This window comes from Theropithecus gelada, chromosome 3 (assembly GCF_003255815.1).
Source record: "Theropithecus gelada isolate Dixy chromosome 3, Tgel_1.0, whole genome shotgun sequence".
NCBI classification, from domain to species: Eukaryota; Metazoa; Chordata; class Mammalia; order Primates; family Cercopithecidae; genus Theropithecus; species Theropithecus gelada.
In genome coordinates this window covers 141,687,532-141,707,652 of record NC_037670.1, presented here as the reverse complement: position 1 = coordinate 141,707,652, position 20,121 = coordinate 141,687,532, and the positions used below count along the sequence as shown (strand labels likewise).

At 36.2% G+C, this 20,121-nt stretch overlaps 1 protein-coding gene across 2 annotated transcripts in view; it reads left to right on the top strand.

Annotated features, from left to right (window-relative positions):
• Positions 1-20,121, top strand: part of ASZ1 (ankyrin repeat, SAM and basic leucine zipper domain containing 1) — a 65,131-nt gene that overhangs the window by 24,102 nt on the left and 20,908 nt on the right. Inside the window, exons 5-6 of one of the 2 annotated variants that reach the window (XM_025380116.1) lie at positions 18,102-18,213; positions 19,037-19,171. In XM_025380116.1, coding sequence (XP_025235901.1) covers positions 18,102-18,213; positions 19,037-19,171 — 247 coding nt within the window. The remainder of the gene's footprint in view (positions 1-18,101; positions 18,214-19,036; positions 19,172-20,121) is intronic. The other variant, XM_025380117.1, reaches the window with a different exon arrangement.

Below are 20,121 nucleotides of genomic sequence, written 5' to 3'. Positions count from 1 at the left end.
CAAAATACATCTTGGGAATGGGGATCTTGTCAGGCTTGACCCTCCAAAGTGACAAAAAATTCAAACTGAGAGTTAGAATGACAAAACATAATCACGGTAACACAAAATGGACACCAATACAGTGGCCAGCCCCATAGCAAATAGTAGTGCTGAAGCAATACCACTTGTGAGTGGGGGTTGGGAGCATAATAAAATCACAGAAACTATTAAGGAGTTAGCCGAGGTGGGCATTATGAGGCCAGTAGTGCACAGCCCATAAAACAACCATGTGTGGCCTGTACAAAAACCTGACGGGACATGGAAAATAACAATACATTACCAAAAATTAAAATACCACTTCCCTTCTGATGAAAATAGGACAGGTGCTTGGCATGTAATGTTTTCTTATTAATTTAGCCAAACCTTCTTCAGCATCCCCATTTCGCCCAAGTCAAGACCAATTTACATTCAGCTAGAAAGGAGAACAATGGACCTTTACCATCTTGCCCCAAGGATGTTTACATAGCCCCACTATCTGTGAAGGTCTAATGACCACAGACATCAATCAATGGACTACCCTGGAGAGGGTACATGTTTTCCATTAAATTGATGATATCATGCTAACTAAGTCTTTTTCTACCTTACAAACTGCAGTGGTTTGTACCTTACAAATTGCAGTGGTATGGAGCTTGCTAGTCCCCACCTTGCCATCTCACTTGGCAGACAGAGTATGGGCAGCACAGACAGTTAAGGGTCCATGCTTATCAATCAAATACTCAGTGTCATCTGGTTGGGTAAGAGTAAAGTCAAGTCCTTCTCTCTGCCATTATAGATCAGGTGTAGGACTACTCATGTCCTACCACACCAAAGCAGTTGCAGACCTTCTTAAGCCTTATAGGGTATTAGTGTCCTTTTATTCCCCATTTGGCCCAACTCCTCAGGCCCCTATACCACTTAGCCAAGATGGGGGCTCACTGGAACTGGTCCACAGAGGACGATGAGGCCTTTAAACAAACTAAAGTTATGACTGGAAACTCTAGTACAGGAACAACCTTGTGAATTGGACATAGCCAGTTACCCTGAGGTGTGTGCCATTAGGGTTCTAGTCCCAATTATGGAAGGGGGCTGAAGCTAAATATATCATCATGGAGCAACAACTCAATGCTAAATATCATCTCTTACAACAGTGGACAACATGACAAAGGGGCTCCCAGTGCTGGTATGCACTCAGTATCCCATAGCAGGTTGGTTAAAGGATACCTCCAGAAACCAAAGTCTGGGAATTCCCAGACACAGATGTGGCCAAATAACATACATATCTGCAATATTAGGCTCCAAACAAGGGGAGCACATCAACTAATAGTTCCTTTAGTGCAGAGTTCCATTTGGTGCTCAGCCCTGTCACCTGTTTGACAACTGAAGGACAATCTTTTATTGAGGTCACCGAGCCTGGTTTAATCAACTCCCAAGTGCTTAGAAAAACCTTTAATACAGTATGATTTCTATTATGTTTGGCATTCTCTTTTGTTATAGTTTGTATTGCTGCCACAGCATTTGGCTGCACATACTGCTCTTCCACATACCTGGCCCCCAAAAATCACACACAAAAAAACATGATAAAAATGTGAGGGCCATTCAAGAATATGCTGAGATGGAGTGTATGGCAGATGCACTTTACAGCAGTAACTCCAGCATACCCTAAGAATGGCTGTATGGTCTAAGTAGAATGTGTGTTCGTGTTTGAGCTTCCAAGCTAAGGAATCTGGGAGTGGGCAACCCGAAGATTCGCTCCTTATCTACGAAGGACATCTGAACGCCTAGCCCATTCCTTGGAATGCAGGCTGAACAGGGGATTAGAGACCCTTTGGGGTTAAGTGGAGGTTGCTAGGTGAAGGTTGCTAGGTAGAAATTATAAAGTTAAAATGCTATTTAGCTTTTTATGCATAAATAGCTTTTTATGCTTTATTATACATAAATGCTTTTTACAAACGGTAGCAATTTTCCTGTCCAGCCTGTCACTCATGGACTGCCCTGTAAGTTCTCAGTAAACTCTATGTCTCATTTGTTGATTCTGGGTCTCTCCTTCGACCCCTTAAACACAGTGCCATCCCTATTGGAGCCAGTAGGGGTCCAGCACAACAAAAGTCAGCTGTTACTCTTATTGTTGATTCTTTGAAAGTACTGGATTTTACCCTCTGGTTGTTTTTAAGATTTTCTGTTGGTCTTTTTTTTTAAAAAAACAAACAAACAAACAAACAAAAAAACCAGCTTTGCTATGATATCCCTAGGTATAATGGGGTTTTGTTTTTGTCCCACAGGAATTCTTAAATCTGTTGTTTGATGTATTTCATTAGTTTGGGAAATTTTTCAGGCAGTATGTCTTAAGATACTGCTTTTTCTTCATTCTCCTCTCCAATTGAGATTTAGACCATTACATCTATATTGCATTTGTTTCTTAACACTCTTTTCTTCTTTTATCTTCTCCATATTCACACTGGGTATTTTCTTTTGGTCTGTCTTCCAGGCCATTAATTCTCTTCTGTAGCTAATCTACTGTTAAACCCATCTATTAGCTTTTCAATTTCATTAATCTTGTTTCTTAGTTCTACAATTTTCGATTGCTTCTTTTTTTTCCCCTAAAGTTTAGGTCTTTAATTAATTTTTCCTTCTATTTTTCTTCAACAGTAATCACACTTATTCTAGAGCATGTTTTAACATCTATAGGTCTGGATTTTGTTTGTTTGTTTGTTTTATTTTGGTCACTTGGCTCTGTCTCCTAGAATGCCTGGTAACTTTTGGTTGAATGCTGGATATTATATAAAAATTTGGTACAGGTCTGTTTGCTTCCAGAAAATATTTAATATTCTTCTGACTGATAGTTAAAATAAGGGCAGGTCTCCTCAATTAAATCAGGGATTAAGATGATTTTAGGCTGGATTTCAGGATCCATTTATTTCCTGTATTTTCCACAGTCTCAATTCAAACTTGGGGTGTTTATCTGAGCCACTCTCCCTTTGAGGATCATGAATGCCAATTTTTATTTCCTCTGTTATTTGGCTGAAAGCTCTCTTAGCATCTAGTTTTAGCTTGGTGGTTGTAGTCTTCTTCAGCCCCTGAAAATACTTTGAAGGCAGAAGTCCAACAGAAGATCACTTCTCTGCAGGGTCACCTTTCTGTTACTCCCCTTTTTCTAGATTCTTGAAGTTCTCAGTGCTTTAGTAGACCTGAACTCCAGTTTTTGTGTTGGAGTTCCTCATCACCATAAGAAGGTCTAAAGGTACTGCTTTCTCCTAATGCTACCCAGGAACTGGCAAATGTCTAAAGGGAAAAAGTGGAAGAGGATATAAGACTCAATTCAACAAATGCCGCTTTTCTCTCCCGGAGCTTGGCTTCTCCTGTTCTGGCAACTTTGGTTTTTCTACTGTGTCTATAAGCATATTTGTATTTTATCAGCTTTTACAGTCTTTTTCAGTGGGAGGTTTGATCTAACAAAACTTTTCTGATAGGTAGAAATGGATATCTAATTCCTAGCATTTTATCATTGTCAAAATTTCCTTTATCCTAGTTGTTTTATTAATCTCTCAACTATAAACTGAGTGTTTTAAGCAGATTAAAAATATCATATAATACTGAACTGTATGCAAAAATATGACATGAAGACCAACCATTTTACCCTTAGTACAGATGAGTGACAAATACATCATGGTGAAAACATATTTTTTCTGTGAGACTGAGTTTTGCTTTCTGCACCAGAATAGCATCACTCAAGTCTCTATTTATGAGGTGGACAAGCAAGATTGTCGCAAATTTTCCATTACTGACATCGATGGAGCCATGACAATTTGGGATTTCTGCTTTTCTTTGAATGCCCTCTAGTGGAAATTTTATTGAAATGAAATAACCAGAAATTGAGACTAACGAAAGGTTCTGTATCATCCAGAAATAAAGTTTAATTATGGTTATATAATGTACATAAACTTTATTCTTTTTAACCAACTCTTATTTTTTTTTAGTTTTATTGAGATACAATTATGTAATGTAAAGCTTAAAGTGTACAGTTCAGTGGTTTAAGTATATTTATGGTAGTCTGCAACCATCACCATAATCTAATTTTGGAACAATTTTATCATTCCCAAAAGGAACTTAATATGCATTGGCAGTCATTGATTCCCACCCAAACCTCCCAACCTTCACCCCTTAGCAACCACTAATCTACTTTATAATTCTATAGGTTCGCCTGTTCTGGACACTTTACATGTAGCCAACTCTTGACTATAAAAAAATTTGAGGAAGCCTGGTAGATGAAGAAAAAAATCACTTAATGTCATTGGTTTTTAAAATTGGTTTCTGTTACACAATTAATACATGCTAAACGCTAAGAGTGAGAAGATGAAAGACGCAGTACTTACCTCAAGAATTTGACAGTACTGAAGAGATTCCAAGGCTATAAGCATTTACAACATAGGAAGATTAGAGGTAATAGAAAGTGTCTCTAGGAACAAAAACTGGGAAAACTTAGATGCAGATGACAAGTGAAACCGTCCTAGAGGTTCATTTCTCAAACTTAGTTGTTTTTTGTTGTTTGGTTTTGGTGGGTTTTGTTTTGTATTTTTTTAGCATTTAGTTTCAGCTTTGTTCAGTTTTGAGAGACAGTCTTGCTCTGTCGACCAGGGTGGAGTGCAGTGGTGTGATCCTGGCTCACTGCAGCCTCGACCTCCTGGGCTCAAGCCATCCTCCTGCCTCAGCCTTCTAAGTAGCTTGGACTACAGGTGCATACTACCATGCCTGGCTGATTTTTTTAATTTTTTGTAAAGACAGAGTCTCACTATGTTGCCCAGTCTGGTCTCGAACTCCTGGTCTCAAATGATCCTCCTGCCTTGACTTCCTAAAATGCTGATCTTACAAGTTTGAGCCACTGTGCCCAGCCTCAAACTTTGTTTTGAAGAATAAGTAGGAGTTAGCCAACTGAAGATCATAAAAATGAATATTCAGTTTAGAGGGAGGTGCACATGCAAGTGGAGAAAGATGAAAGAGCCTGTTTCATTTAGGCAGTTGTAAATAGTGAATCTAGAAATATTGTAACCAGATCATGAGATATTAGAGTAGAAAGTGGGTCAGAATTGACCCACTTTGGCAGAGGCTAGATAATAACCTGTGTAATCCTACTGAGAGATACGAATTTTATCATGAAAGCTATTGAATAATTTAAGAATGAACATATTAATATTTTGTAAAGGTTATTCTGACAGCAGATTGAGAACGAAATGGAATCAAGAAATCCAGTTAAAAGATTATTGCGAGAGCAACTAAACAGTGTTTCGTCAGCACTATACCTGCCAGTATGTATAGAGGTACTTCTCTCTCTATAATGGCTGTACAGTATTCCACTGTATGGATGTGATATCTTAATCCAGTATTTCATTGAAGAACACTTGGATTGTTTCCATTTTTTAGTTTCACAAAAAAAGTACTACAGTGAACATCTTTGGCAAGTTGGATAGATTTTTTCATAGAACACATTCCTAAAGTGGAGTTGCTGAGACAAAGGTAGATGTGTATTTAGAATTGTGATAGTGTTATGGGAAGGCAGGCCTTGAGCATGAGATGTCCAGGTTCTTGGCGGGTTGAACAAAGAGTTGAGCAAAATGCACAAAGAAAGAAAGGAACGAAACAGCGAAAGTAGGGATATATTGAAGCGAGGTAACACTCCACAGGATGGGAGTGTTTTAAGCAGATTAAAAAGATCAGATAATACTGAACTATATATAAAAATATGACATGAAGACCAACTATTTTACCTTTAGTACAGAGAAATGACAAATACATCATTTGTGGTTCAGGAGCCCCACTCACAAGGTTTTCTGGGGTTTAAGTACCCCTTTTGAGGTCCCTATTGGCTACCCACTATGTGGATGAAGGATTTGGCCTGTGGCCGATTAATAGCTGCAGTGAGTTCGCCTGTGGCCAACCAGAGGCCAGAGTGGACTGGCACCCTATGCAGATAAAGGGATAGCCCGTGCTTGGCCCACGGCCAATCCGTGGCACTTTCCCTTTCCACCTGAGACTTAGTGGAACGGAGAGGCTTGTAGAGGGGGTAGCCTTTGATCCTTGTTACTAGGCTGTGGAGAGATGGGGATTTTTCTTTTGATCCAGCTTTAGGAAGTTAGCATGAATTGGCCTTAGGTTCTCTGCCTTCAGACCCAGTGTTTTCTTCCAGCTTTAGGAAATTAGCATGAATTGGCCTTAAATACCCTGCCTTCAGACCCTATTCTTCTGCCTTAATAGGTGTTACCAAATTGTCTTCTGAAAAAATTGAAAACCTTTACACTATCTCCAACAGTACTTGAGAGGACATACATAGTGACAGCACTAGATATTTTTTTATGTTGTGAGCTTTACTGTTTGATTTGCAAGTAATGATGCCTCATTTTAGTTTGCATGCTTTTTAATAATACTTAATTGATTAGTCTTGCATATTTTTGTAAGTTGTATTTCTTTGTCTACTAATTAATTGCCTATGTACCTTGTAGTTTTGCTGTTTGGTGGTTCACATGTTTCTTATTGATTAACAAGAATCTTTTGTATATTGGATCTTTTAGTTTTTTATTGTGTTTGGTTTGGCATGGTTTGGTTTGGTTTGGCATGGTTTGGTTTGGTTTGGTTTGGTTTGGAGACAGTCTCACTATGTTGCCCAGGCTGGTTTTGAACTCCTGGGCTCAAGAGAGCCTCCTGCCTCAGCATCCCAAGAAGTTGGACTATAGGTGTCTGCCGCCATGTCTGGTAGGTATTTTTAAATTCTTTTAGTTATTTTAATTATTTGTATTAAATTAAATAATTTTATTTTTAATTTAATTATTTTAATATATGTTGTAGATGCTATTTCTAGTTCGGTTTTTGTTTATGCTTTAAATTTTTTTATGTTATGATTTTGAATGCATTTTTTGAGAAAAAAATGTCAGAAAGATAACTTACAAAAAGTGTGTTAGGCTCAGAGATTTTAATAGGTTACTTATTTTAAACTTCCAAGGAATAGATTACATTAATACTATCAAAACCTAAGGGGAAAAAAAAGCCTTTCATTTCTTGTTTATAAAGCAAACATAACACTGATTCTGAAATCCAATTTAAAAAAGATCCACTTAAAGAAATCTTATATGAACATGGATACACAAATCTTAACCACGTAATGAAGTATTAGCAAATTTAATGTTATCGGCAAATTAAATGAATAATATACCTGATCAAATTGATTCAGGTCAACTATACAAAAATGGTTCAACATTAAGGAAATATATAAGCAGGTCAGAGGATTTTTAAGGTGGTTATCATTATAATAGATGCCAGAAAGATATTTTATAAAAGTTAAAATCTCTGATTTTTATAACCTTAGTAAAATTTGATTAGATGAGTAGCTCCTTAATTTTACAAACATTTATCTGAAGACAAAACAAATTGCATGTTTAATGGAGAAGCATTAGCAGCATTTGCATTAATGTCAGCAACAAGGCAAGGATGCTTGTTATAAGCACTTTTAGTTTTACCATTGTTTTGGGAACTGTAAGGCAATTCAGTTATGTAAGAAAAGTACAAGATGTAGTTAATAATAAAAATACCTATTAATTACTGAGAATTTACTTTGTGCATGGTACTGTTCTTTGTTACTAAACATTATTTTCTCATCACAGATTGTGATACTAACACAAATAGGTGCCACAAATGTAGAAACTATTTTATGCTCATAGAAAGTTCTAGAAACTGAGGCAGTGAGAGTTTAAGAAACTTATCTAAGCCAGTAAATGTTGGAGGCTAGATCAGACCTAGGCATTCTGACTCCACAGCTTAACACTCTAAATCAGAGGTTGGCAGACCTCTTAAGTTTCACTGGAACACAGCTGTAATCATTTGTTTATGTATTGTCTATGGCTGTGTTCATGATACAACAGCAGAGTTGAGTGGTTGTGACAAATCCCTGTATACATCACAAAGCCCAAAATATTTACTGTCTTGCCCTTTACAGAAAAAAATTTGCTGACTGCTGATCTAAACCATTGAACTATGCCTCTAATTAAACTATTAGATCTTTTTATTAAGAAAAGGAGAACAAAATCATGATTTTTAAATTGTATTAATGTATGCTTGGTAAACCGAAAATAGTCAACTCAGAAATAACAATCATAAACTATAGTAGTTTCTACAAAACTAATGTACAAACTTCATTTGATTTCCAACTCACAAGAAATGAAAAGCTTGAGAATATAATTTATTATTATTTAAAAATGTGAAAGATCTAAATGAAAAATTTAAAACTACACCAAGTAAAATAAAAGAAGATTGAATAGACACGTCATGTTGGCTGGATGTTAGTTGTCATCTTGACTAGGATGACTCAGTATTTAAGAAGACTTTTTTTTTAATCTAAATTTATAGAATTAAACATCTTATTCAGAGTGCCAAAGGGATTGTTTTAACTTGATGAAATGATTCTAAAAATTCTGGAAGAAAAACATGACCACAAAAAGAATTTTTGGAAAAATAGGCTTATAAATTCAAGCTCTTTAACTGAGAATATGCTAAAGTCTTGCCCTTCCACAGAAAGCTTTAGATATAAAGGTATTAAAATATTTTGATAAAGTTAGTTTTGAAACAAAAAAAGTTATCTCTGCAATGGAAAAAGAGTAACTCGCCAAAGAAAGAAACAGATGGGCAACTCTAGCAATACCTAAAATCTGCATTACTGATAGACAAGGTTATCTTGTCTTCTGTGTTTGGAGGCCTTTGCCATAGACCAGAAGGTAGGTGCACAACCATAAATCACCAAAATCTGAAGAATGTAGGTATCATGAAACAGGTACAACAAATTCAACAAAAGAGTGACTTAAGCTAGAGAAAGTGGGAAAAATAGAGGAATCTAAAAAGGCCTTTATTCCTGAACAATAAAATAGGGATTTGCCTTCACAAAATAACAGTAGATATTAAAAAACAAGAACAATGAATTATGAAAAAAGGAACTATTGAATATTAAAACTAAGTATATGTGTAGAAGAGGTAGAAGAGTAGATGGGACTCATCTAATGAGCTGATTAGTGGACTAGAAGATAGAGGTGAGGAAATATCCAAGAATATAACACAAAGGGCTAAAGAAATGGAAAGTATAAAGGAAAGGTAGAGACATGGAGAATATTTCCAGAAGTCCTAACATCTATCAAATAATAATTCCAAAGGAGAAAATAGAAGATAGACTATATATGAAGCAATAAAGACCAAGAATGTTTCCCAGCTGAAAACAAATTTGTAGGATTGAAAGAATTATTGAATAAAAGATTTATATACAAATAGATAAATATATATACATTTTTAATTAAAATATGTAGACACATCACAATAAACTTCAGAACATTAAGAATGAAGGCAAAAATCCTCAAAGTTAACTACAGAAGAGATTATTTACATATCAAGAAAACTCCTATCAAGAAATGACCATCTTGGCCAGGCTTGGTGGCTCACCACTGTAATCCCAGTGCTTTGGGAGGCCAAGGTGGGAGGATTGCTTGAGCGCAGGAGTTTGAGACCAACCTGGGCAACAGAAATTTTAAAAATTAGCCAGGCATGGTGGTGCATACCTGTAGTCCTAGCTACTCGGGAGACTGAGGTGGAAGGATGGCTTGAGCCCAGGAGGTCAAGGCTGCAGTGAGCTATGATGGTGCCATTGCACTCTAGCCTGAGTGACAGAGCAAGACCCTGTCTCCTAAAAAAGGGGGGCCGGCGTAGGGGAGAGTATTTATGTTAAATTTGTATTAACTTTCCATCATAAGTTTGGTGTTCTAGTAGCTGAGGAGAGAGTGAAGCAAAATAAAAGTAAACATCTCTTTTCTCATGAAACCATGTATAGTTATTGATCAACTTTTCTCTTTGTTGAATAGTAAGGATAAGCGTTTTGGAGAGGAGAGGACTTAAAAGTAAGTACTGTACTTGAAGAAAATAATGAAATTAAAAGCTTTCAGATCAAGTGGGTGGGAGTGAAACTAAGAGAACTTGATCAATCTAACAAGGTGATTCCATGTCCAAGGAGACATGGAAACATGTATTCATTATGGAAGCATGATAAACAGAAGGTGCAAAAGTGTCAGAAATAAATCCAGCCATATTAATAACTAAGAAAAGTAATGTAATCGGTAAAACTCACTTATTAAAGTAATAGTAACTCTCATATTGGCTAAAAGCAAAATCCAGTGAAGTCACACCTAAAATAAAACATTACATTAGAGTGGAAAATAAATAAAATGATTTTTAAATGCCATTTATTCAGCAAATATTTATACCTGGTAAATATCAAGAAAAAAAAAATACCCCAGGGTAGTAAATAAAATGCAAGGCAAAAATTACTTAAGGGACCAAAGAGAAAATGATGTTGATAGAAGCAACAATTTAACAAGATGGTTTTAATATATATGACTTTTAAATATATAAAACAAAAACTAGTAGAACTAAAAAAAGAGTGGAACATCCAATAATCATATTTGAAGACTTTAATATATCTCTTAGAAAAACGTTAGACAAAAAATATAGAATAACACAATTAACAAGTGTATCTAGTTGATATTTACCTAGAATTCTGACTTTAACATAATTTACATGCATGGATTATTTTCAACATAAGTTAGGTCGTAGACCACAAAGAAAGTCCTTAAGAATTTTTTTTTTTTTTAAATGATACCTGGCCAGGCACAGTGGCTTATGCTTGTAATCCCAGCACTTTGGGAGACTGAGGTGGGCAGATCACCTGAGGTCAGGAGTTCGAGACCAGCCTGGCCAAAGTGGTGAAACCCATCTCTACTAAAAATACAAAAAAATTAGCCAGGCATGGTGGCATGCACCTGTAGTCCCCAGCTACTCAGGAGGGTGAGGCAGGAGAATTGCTTGAACCTGGGAGGCAGAGGTTGCAGTAAGCAGAGATTGTGCCATGCACTCCAGCCTGGGTAACAGAGTGAGACTCCATTTCAAGAAAAAAAAAAAGAAAAGAAAAAAAAGTTATATCTTAATAATTTCTGGTAATTTCTGGATTAATTAAAATAGAACTGGTAAAAGTGACAACACAAGGCCTTTATATCAGAACTTGTGTGATTCAGACAAAACGCAGAGGAAATTTCCTCAGAGAAAAATAATTTTAAATTCATTTATTGGCAAATTAAAACATTATATGAACAGCATATTATTAATGTTTAAAAATGACTTTGCTTATTGTATTATTTCCATACCTAGAAAACCCTAAAGATTTCCCCCAGAAGACTCCATAAACCCCGATAAATGACTTTAGTAAAGTCTCAGGATACCAAATCAATGCACAAAAATCAGAAGCATTTCTATATACCAATAATGTTCAAGCTGAGAACCAAATCAAGAATGCAATTCCATTTATAAGAACTGTAAAAAAATAAAATAATTAAAATACCTAGGAATACATCTAACCAAGAAGGTAAAAAGATCTCTACAGGAGGACTGAAAAACACTGCTGAAAAAAAAGGATTTTCCATTCGTTTTTTAGAATACATCTAACCAAGAGGTAAAAGATCTCTACAGGAGAACTGAAAAGCACTGCTGAAAGAAATTATAAATGACAAACAAATGAAAAAGAATTCCGTAATCACAGATTGGAAGACTGCAGTGTCATTAAAATAGCTGTACTGCCCAAAGCAATCTACAGATTCAATATGATTCCTATCAAAGGACCAATGTCATTTGTCACAGAATTAGGAAAAACTATTCTAAAAGTCATATGAGGTCGGGCATGGTGGCTCACACCTGTAACCCCAGCACTTTGGGAGGCAGAGGGCAGACAGATCACCTGATGGCAGGAATTTGAGACCAGCCTGACCAACATGGTGAAACTCTGTCTCTACTAAAAATACAAAAATTTGCTGGGCCTGGTGGTGCATGCCTGTAGTCCCAGCTACTTGGGAGGCAGGAGAATCACTTCAACCTAGCAGGCAGACGTTGCAGTGAGCCGAGATCATGCCACTGCACTCCAGCCTGGCAACAGAGTGAGACTGTCTCAAAAAATAAGAAAAAAAAAATGAAACCAAAAAAGAACCTGAGTAGCCAAAGCAATTCTAAGCAAAAAGAACAAACCTTGAGGCATCATGTTACTTGACTTCAGACTATACTAAAAGGCTACAGTAACCAAAACAGTATTGTACAGGTACAGATATAGACACATAGACCAATGGAACAGGATAGAGAACCCACACCAACAACCAACTGATCTTCTTCAAAGTAAACAAAAATAAACAATGGGGAAAGGATACCCTGTTCAGTAAATGGCACTGGGAAAACTGGATACCCATATGGAGAAGAACGAAACTGGATTCCTACTGCTTACCATATACAGAAATCAATTCAAGATGGATTAAATACTTAAATGCAAGACCTCAAACCACAAAAATCCTAGAAGAAAACCTAGGAAATGCTCTTCTGGACCTTAGCCTATGCAAATAATTTATGACTAAGCTCTCAAAAGCAAATGCAACAAAAACAAAATTTGACAAGTGGAGCCTAATTAAACTAAAGAGATTCTTGACAGCAAAAGAAACTATCAGCAGAATGGGAGAAAATATTTGCAAACTATGCATCCAACGAAGGACTAAATATCCAGACTCTATAAGGAACTTAAATCCGTAAGAAAAATAACCTCATTTAAAAGTAGGTAAAGGACATAAGCACTTTTCAAAAAAAAGACATACAAGCAGTCAAGAAACATGAAAAAGTACTCAACATCACTACTCATCAGAGAGATGCAAATCAAAACCACAATGAGATACCATCTCACACCTGTCAGAATGGCTATTATTAAAAATTCAGGCTGGGCGCAGTGGCTCACACCTGTAATCCCAGCACTTTGGGAGGCCAAGGCAGGTGGATTCCAGAGTCAGAAGTTCAAGACCAGCTTGGCCAAGATGGTGAATCCCAGTCTCTACTAAAAATACAAAAATTAGCCAGATGCGGTGGCAGGTGCCTGTAATCTCAGCTACTCAGGAGGCTGAGGCAGGAGAATCGCTTGAACCCAGGAGGCGGAGGTTGCAGTAAGCCAAGATCACGCCACTGCACTCCAGCCTAGGTGATAGAGTGAGGCTTCTTCTCAAAAAATAATACATAAAAAGTCAAAAAATAGCATTTTGGTGAAGCTGCAGAGATAAGGGAAACACGTACACTGCTGGCAGGAATGTAAATTAGTTAAACCACTGTGGAAAACAGTTTGGAGATTTCTCAAAGAACTAAAACTAGAATTACCATTTGACCCAGCCATCCCATTACTGAGTATATACCCAAAGGAAAATAAATCATTCTACCAAAAAGACACTGCACTCATTATGTTTATCCCAGCACTATTCACAATAGCAGCTGGGCATGGTGGCTTATGCCTATAATCCCAGCCCTGTGGGAGGATCGCTAGAGGCCACGAGTTCGAGACCAGCCTGGACAACATACAGAGACTCCATCTCTACAAAAATAAAAAATTTAGCCAGGTGTGGTAACACATGCCTGTGGTCCCAGCTACCTGGGAGACTAAGATGGAAGAATTGCTTGGGCTTGGGAGGTTGAGACTGTGGTGAGCCATGATTGTACCACTGCACTACAGCCTGTGTGACAGTACAACCCTGTCTCAAAAAAAAAAAAAAAAAAAAAAACCCCACTGTTACAAAGATACAGAGCCAACCTATGTGCCCATCAAGACTGGATAAAGAAAATATGCCACATATAGACCATGGAATACTATACAGCCATAAAAAAGAATTAAGCTGTGTCCTTTGCAGCAGCATGCATGCAGCTGGAGGCCATTATCCTAAATGAATTTATGTAGAAAAAGAAAACTAAAAAAAGGAAACCAAATACCACATGTTCTCACTTATTAGTCGGAGCTACCCATTGGGTACACATGCGTATAAAGATGGAAACAACAGGTAACTTGCTTAAGTCCAGCTGCTGGCTACCCATAAACCAAGAACAGAAGAAACAACATGTGGTGAAAGGAAAGTAATTTTATTTATCAAATGCTAGCAATTGGAGAATGGCCAGGCTCATGCCTTCAAAAGACCATTCCAACTTTTTGGGCTAAATGAAGGGGTTTAAGAAGGAAAAGGTGTGGAAAATATGCAGGAGTGTTACCCGAGGGTGCAGGTCTACCTGTCTTGTTTCAATGATTATCTTGAGAAATTGCCTGTCCCGAAGGTCTGGTTTGCCTCATCCTGACTTTGGCCTGGTAGTGGTAGGCTAACTGTTCGTAACTACCCCTAAGTGGGAGCTGTATCTCTCTGCCTGGCTTATTTCAAAATTGGCCCCTGGATTACCTAAGCAAGCACATAATTAGATAAGCAAGCACTGTTCATTGAAGTGCCTGGTGGGAAAAGTAGAAACAAAACATTTCAAAATATGTTTCAAAGCTGAAAACAAGAAAGGAAAAAAAGTTTTAAAATGCATTTTGAGGCTGGGATACTTGGTTAAAAATAGACACTGGGGAATCCAAAAGGGAGGAGGCAAGGCGGGGTCAAGGGTTGAAAAACTACCTATTGGGTACTATGTTCACTACTTGGGTGGTGGGATTAATAGAAGACCAAACCTCAACCTCAGCAACACACAATATACCCATTAACCAACCTTAACGTGTACTAAAAAAAAAAAATGAATCTAAAAAAAAAAAAAGACTTCTGGATCCAAATTGTTACCTAGACAACTGTAAGTCAGATATATTCAAATACATAAATACATCACCATCACCATGTATTTATGTATGCATATATGCAAATACTGGGTGCATTTCTAATAAGCAGCAATAGATTTCCTGGCTTTTATATTTTTACTATAAGTTGTATTGTTTTATTTTCATTTCATGTTGTTCATTGCTAGTATGAAGAAATACAATTGATTTTTTAAATATTGCTCTTGTATGCTGTAATCTTGCCAAATTCATTAGTTCTAGTACTTTTTTTGTAGAGTCCATCAGGTTTTCTATATATATCATGTTGTCTGTGAATAAAGACAATTTTGCTTGTTTTCCCATCTGGAGGTATACCATTTTTCTTATTTTTCCTTGTCTTATTCCACTGACTAGAACTTCCAATAAAATGTTGGGTAGAAATGTGAGAGCATACATCCTTGACTTGTTTCTGATCTTGGAAAGTACTCTTTCACCATTAAATATGATGTTAACTGTAAATTTTCCATAGATGATTTTGTCAGGTTGAGGAAGTTCTCATGTATTCCTACATTGCTGAGAGAGTGTTTTTGTTAGAAATAAATGTTGGATTTTGTAAAATACTCGTTCTGCATTTGTTGAGGGTATTTTTTTTTCATTTTTAGTTTGTTAATATGGTACATTATATTGATTGATGTTTCAAATATCAAACCAGCCTTGCATTCCTAGGATAATTTCCCTTAGTCATGATGTATTAACCTTTTTATGTGTTTTTGGATTCTGCTAAAATTTGTTCAAAACATTTTTATTTTCAGTGAAGATTATTGGTTTATAGTTTTCTTTCCTTATAATGGCACCCTCTGGTTTTGGTATAAGAGTAATTTGTGCTTCATAGAATGAGTTGGAAAGCAGCTTCTTCTCTTCAGTTTACTGGATGAGTTTGTTTAGAATTGGTGTTGTTTTCATTAACTGTTTGGTAGAATTCACCAGTGAAGCCATCTGGCCTGTTATTTTCTTTGTGGAAAATTTAATTTAATTTATAATTACTAATTAAGTTTTTAAAAAATAAATCTAGGGCTATTCAAGTTATTTCTTTTTGAGTGAGCCATGGTAGTTTGTGTATTTTGAGAAATTTATCCATTTCATCTAACCTGTCTAATTTATTGGCATAAATTTGTTCATAATACTTCCTCATACTTCTACAATCTGGATAATCTGTACTGATGTTACTTCTCTTGTTCCTGGTACTGCTAACTTGTTTCTTCTCTCTTTTTTACTTAATCAGTCTAGCTAAAGGTTTGTAAATTTTATTGATCTTCTCATAATAAAGATCTGAATAAGAATAAGGAGTTAGCAGTATGAAGGTCTGGGGACAGGGAAGAGCACTTGCACAGTTCCTGCCAAGGGGAGATCTTGGCATTTTCAAAGACAATAAATTGTAAGTGGCCAAGAATAGAAGCATGAAGAGGAGTTACAAGGCTATGGCAATAATATAAGTCAGAGAAAGATGATGTTGTCTTGGACCACTGCAGTGGCTAATGAGGTGAAGAGAAGTGATCAGAAGCAGATTATGAAGGTGAAGAGAAGTGATCAGAAGCTAATGAGGTGAAGAGAAGTGATCAGAAGCAGATTATGAAGGTAGGGCTAATAGGAGCTGCCAATGACTTGTACTCGGAATGACAGAGAAGAGTCATGAACTATGCCTAGTCTTAAGCCTGAGTAATGTGGTTAATGGTGGCTTCATGAAATAGGGAAGACTGAGAGGAGCCGATTTGGGTTATTATAGGGGTAAGTGCAGTGGAGATTAGACATCAATGGTTTGGACTTAGATGTAATGAAGAATTTGAATTAGAATGGTTAGTTAATTCAAATAATTTGTTGTTGCCACGCGTGTGTGTATGTGGGGGTTTTTTGTGGCTTTGTTGTTGTTGTTGTTGCTGTTGCTGTGAGACAGGGTCTCACTCTGGTTGCCTAGACTGGAGTGCAATGGCATCATCTTGGCTCACTGAAGCCTTGACCTCCCAGGCTCAGGTGATTCTCCCACCTCTGAAGTAGCTGGGATTACAGGTGTGCATGACCACACTCAGCTAATTTTTTTTTTTTTTTTAATTTTAAGTAGAGGTAGAGGCGGGGCTTTGCTCTGTTGTCTCGAACTCCTGGAGTCAAGCAATCCACCCACCTCAGCCCCCCAAGTGCTAAGATTACAGGCAGGAGCCACCACACCTGGCAAGTTGTATATAATTTTTTACGTTTGCTTAAGTTATCCAGGAAATTCAATCTTTACCTCATAAAGATTGTCTATCTAATGAAGTCACTATGTGAGAGATATTCAAGGTAGAGGAGGCAATGTTTATACAACTGCCTTAGCATATAATTTCACATAAAACATTCAAATTATAATATACCATGAAATAGAAGAAACAAATATATATGAATTGCTTTGTGCTAATAAGGACATTGGTGTGAAGTGATCAGATTTCAGGGTATACCTTATGCTAACAAGCCTTACAGAGAAATAGTCTATTTGTAGGTTGTATATGTAATGTGAATAACCAATAAAAACTTTCTTGGTAAGATCAAAACATGGAGCTCTGAAATTATTTATTTTTCTTTTCCAAAGTTCTTTGTGTATAAATCAGATCTTGAGGACGACTCAGGAAAATTGGACTCAGAATCTCAGACCTCCTTTAAAACAGACCATGATGTTATGTTCAGCCCAAGTAGAGCTGATAAAATCTGGTGTCCTTGGAATAGGCCCAGAAGCTGACTAACTTCCAGGAGTAGAAGGATTGAATCTCTAATTTTGGGAAATGATAAACTACAGAGAAACCACTATCCTCTCCCAGAAAGTACTCTTAAGAGACTATTAAGCTGGTTAATCTATTGATCTCTTTTCTGATTACATACAGTAAGTCAGAATAAAATTCTTTCAGTCTCAAACTAAAGTAGAATCATAATAGAATACATTAAGGAATAAAGTTTTTAAATTTACATTTTTGTTTCAGCAATCCTCTAAATAAAATGTAATAAGCATTTAGTATTAGCAAATCCTTTGAGGGCAGGGACCTTGTTTGTGTCACTCATTACTATATTCCTAGCATAAGCATAGTGTGGGTACTCTGATAATTTTCTAGATGAATATGTATATTAGTGAGACTTCATAGTAGAAAGCATGGCTTATTTCATGTATTTTTTAATACATTTATTCACTAGAGGGTGCTGTGTAAGCATTCAGCACTTTAAAAGTGTCATCTCTTTCACTTGTACTTATTTGCAGGAAGATTGGATTTTTAAATCACCTGATTTAGCAAAAGCTTTCATTTCTTTTTCTTTATTTTCAAAGTAGTACTGGTGGTATTGTGTATGGTTAAATTAATGAAAATGAGAGATTAATGGCAGCATTAACACAAATGTTTCCTTTCTTCCTCCTCCTTAGGAGACTTATGACCCCAATCATGTATGCTGCTCGAGATGGTCACACCCAGGTTGTTGCTCTCCTTGTTGCTCATGGAGCAGAAGTTAATACCCAGGATGAGAATGGTTACACTGTGAGAAACATTTTTACAATGTTTCTTTTTGTTTCTGTTATTATCAGTAATCTATTTTAAAAAAAGAGTTTTAAGAAGTAATAATTACAAAAGGGCTGGAATATAATTGCTATCTGGTGAAAAAAAGCAACAGTTGAAATAAAAGGCTGGCATAGTGACTGACGCCTGTAATCCTTGCACTTTGGGAGGCCAAGGGGGGCAGATCACCTGAGGTTAGGAGTTTGAGACCAGCCTGGCCAACATGGTGAAAACCGGTCTCTCCTAAAAATACAAAAAATTAGCCAGGCATGGTGGCACGCGCCTTTAATCCCAGCTACTCAGGAGGCTGAGCCTGGAGAATCGCTTGAGCCCAGGAGACAGAGGTTGCAGTAAGCCGAGATCATACCACTGCACTTCAGGCTGAAGTGCAACAAGAGCGAAACTCCATCTCAAAAAAAGAGGAATTAATTGACTCTCTTAGTCCTTACTCTTGATTAAAAAAAAAAAAAATTGTAACACACAGCAAAATCTGGGCTCTAAAATATACCTAAGAATTCTTTTTTGTAGAAAACTGGTGATTGGCAAATAAATCCTTTTATTCCATAACATCAGTTAATTGTATAAAACACTGGTTTTAAAAAATCAATGAGCTTTGCAGTCAGCTTTGCAATTACAACTTTGGAAATATGTTTACATTATATTGTAAAATGAAGAGATTGCATCATTCTATTAATTAACTATGTTCTCTTTTTTATTGTGTCATAAATACTGTTAAAAACTTTTCCTGTCTGTCTCATATACACTCCTTCTCTTTAAACAATCTTCTTTTTCCCCCCACTTACAGGCTTTAACATGGGCAGCACGTCAGGGTCATAAAAATATAGTTTTGAAGTTGCTTGAACTTGGAGCTAATAAAATGCTACAAACCAAAGATGGAAAGATGCCAAGTGAGATTGCAAAAAGAAACAAACATCATGAGGTATCCTTCTGTACATATTAAACTTATTTTTTGTGGCATGTCACATTATCATTTGTAGAACTTTTTTATTAATTTGTTAGAATTTACAAGGGTAATTATAGTGTATCTGGCAATTATTAAATTTTTAAATATGTATCTTTCCTCCAGCCAGGTAATGAGAACTTTATTTTGCTAGAGTATTCATCTTCGATGAAACAAGAGGCACTTATAATACAGTAATTTAAAAGCTCTATAAAAGAGTAATAAAATCTTATTTTGGCCCCAGGAATAAAATTGTAATATACTATTTAAACATTTCAAACTGGTCCAGAATTTTAAGTTATTGAGTGAAAGCTAGTAAAATGCCAGTTTGAACTTGTAACTAAAACATTCTTTTGTAAGTTTAATTAATATATTAAACAATTTAAAAATTAAATTATTTAAGCAACATTTACTCTTATATGTGTGACAGGGCATACGATAAAGTGATAATATACCTGGATGTATAATCTATCATTTAGATGTTAAGCTCAATAATAAATACTTGCCATACATTAAATTACTTTATCAATATAAACTTTTGGTCTGAAGATTAAAGCTGTAGCCACAAGTCTGTAACTTGTAAGCAAGGATCAAATGTAGTACAATAATAAAACTAAGTTGTTTAGTCCGGGAGTTTGTAACACTGAGTTCCTGAATTTGAAAGCATGTAAAATTCCAAAGATTCCGTCATGTAATCATCAAACCAAGCCACATTTACTGCATATAAAGTAACTTCCTTTAACCTTTTAAGCAGTCTGATAAACATGGCTATCATTTTCCAAGTATTATTCTAATATTTTCAGAATTATTATAGGGTAAACAGTAATCACTAAAGCCCTGTAGAACTTCAAAAAGGAATTTACCATTTTTCTTCTAAGCTTTGAAAATTCAAAAACTTAAAATTATTTTATTACATTGTTAAATGTAGA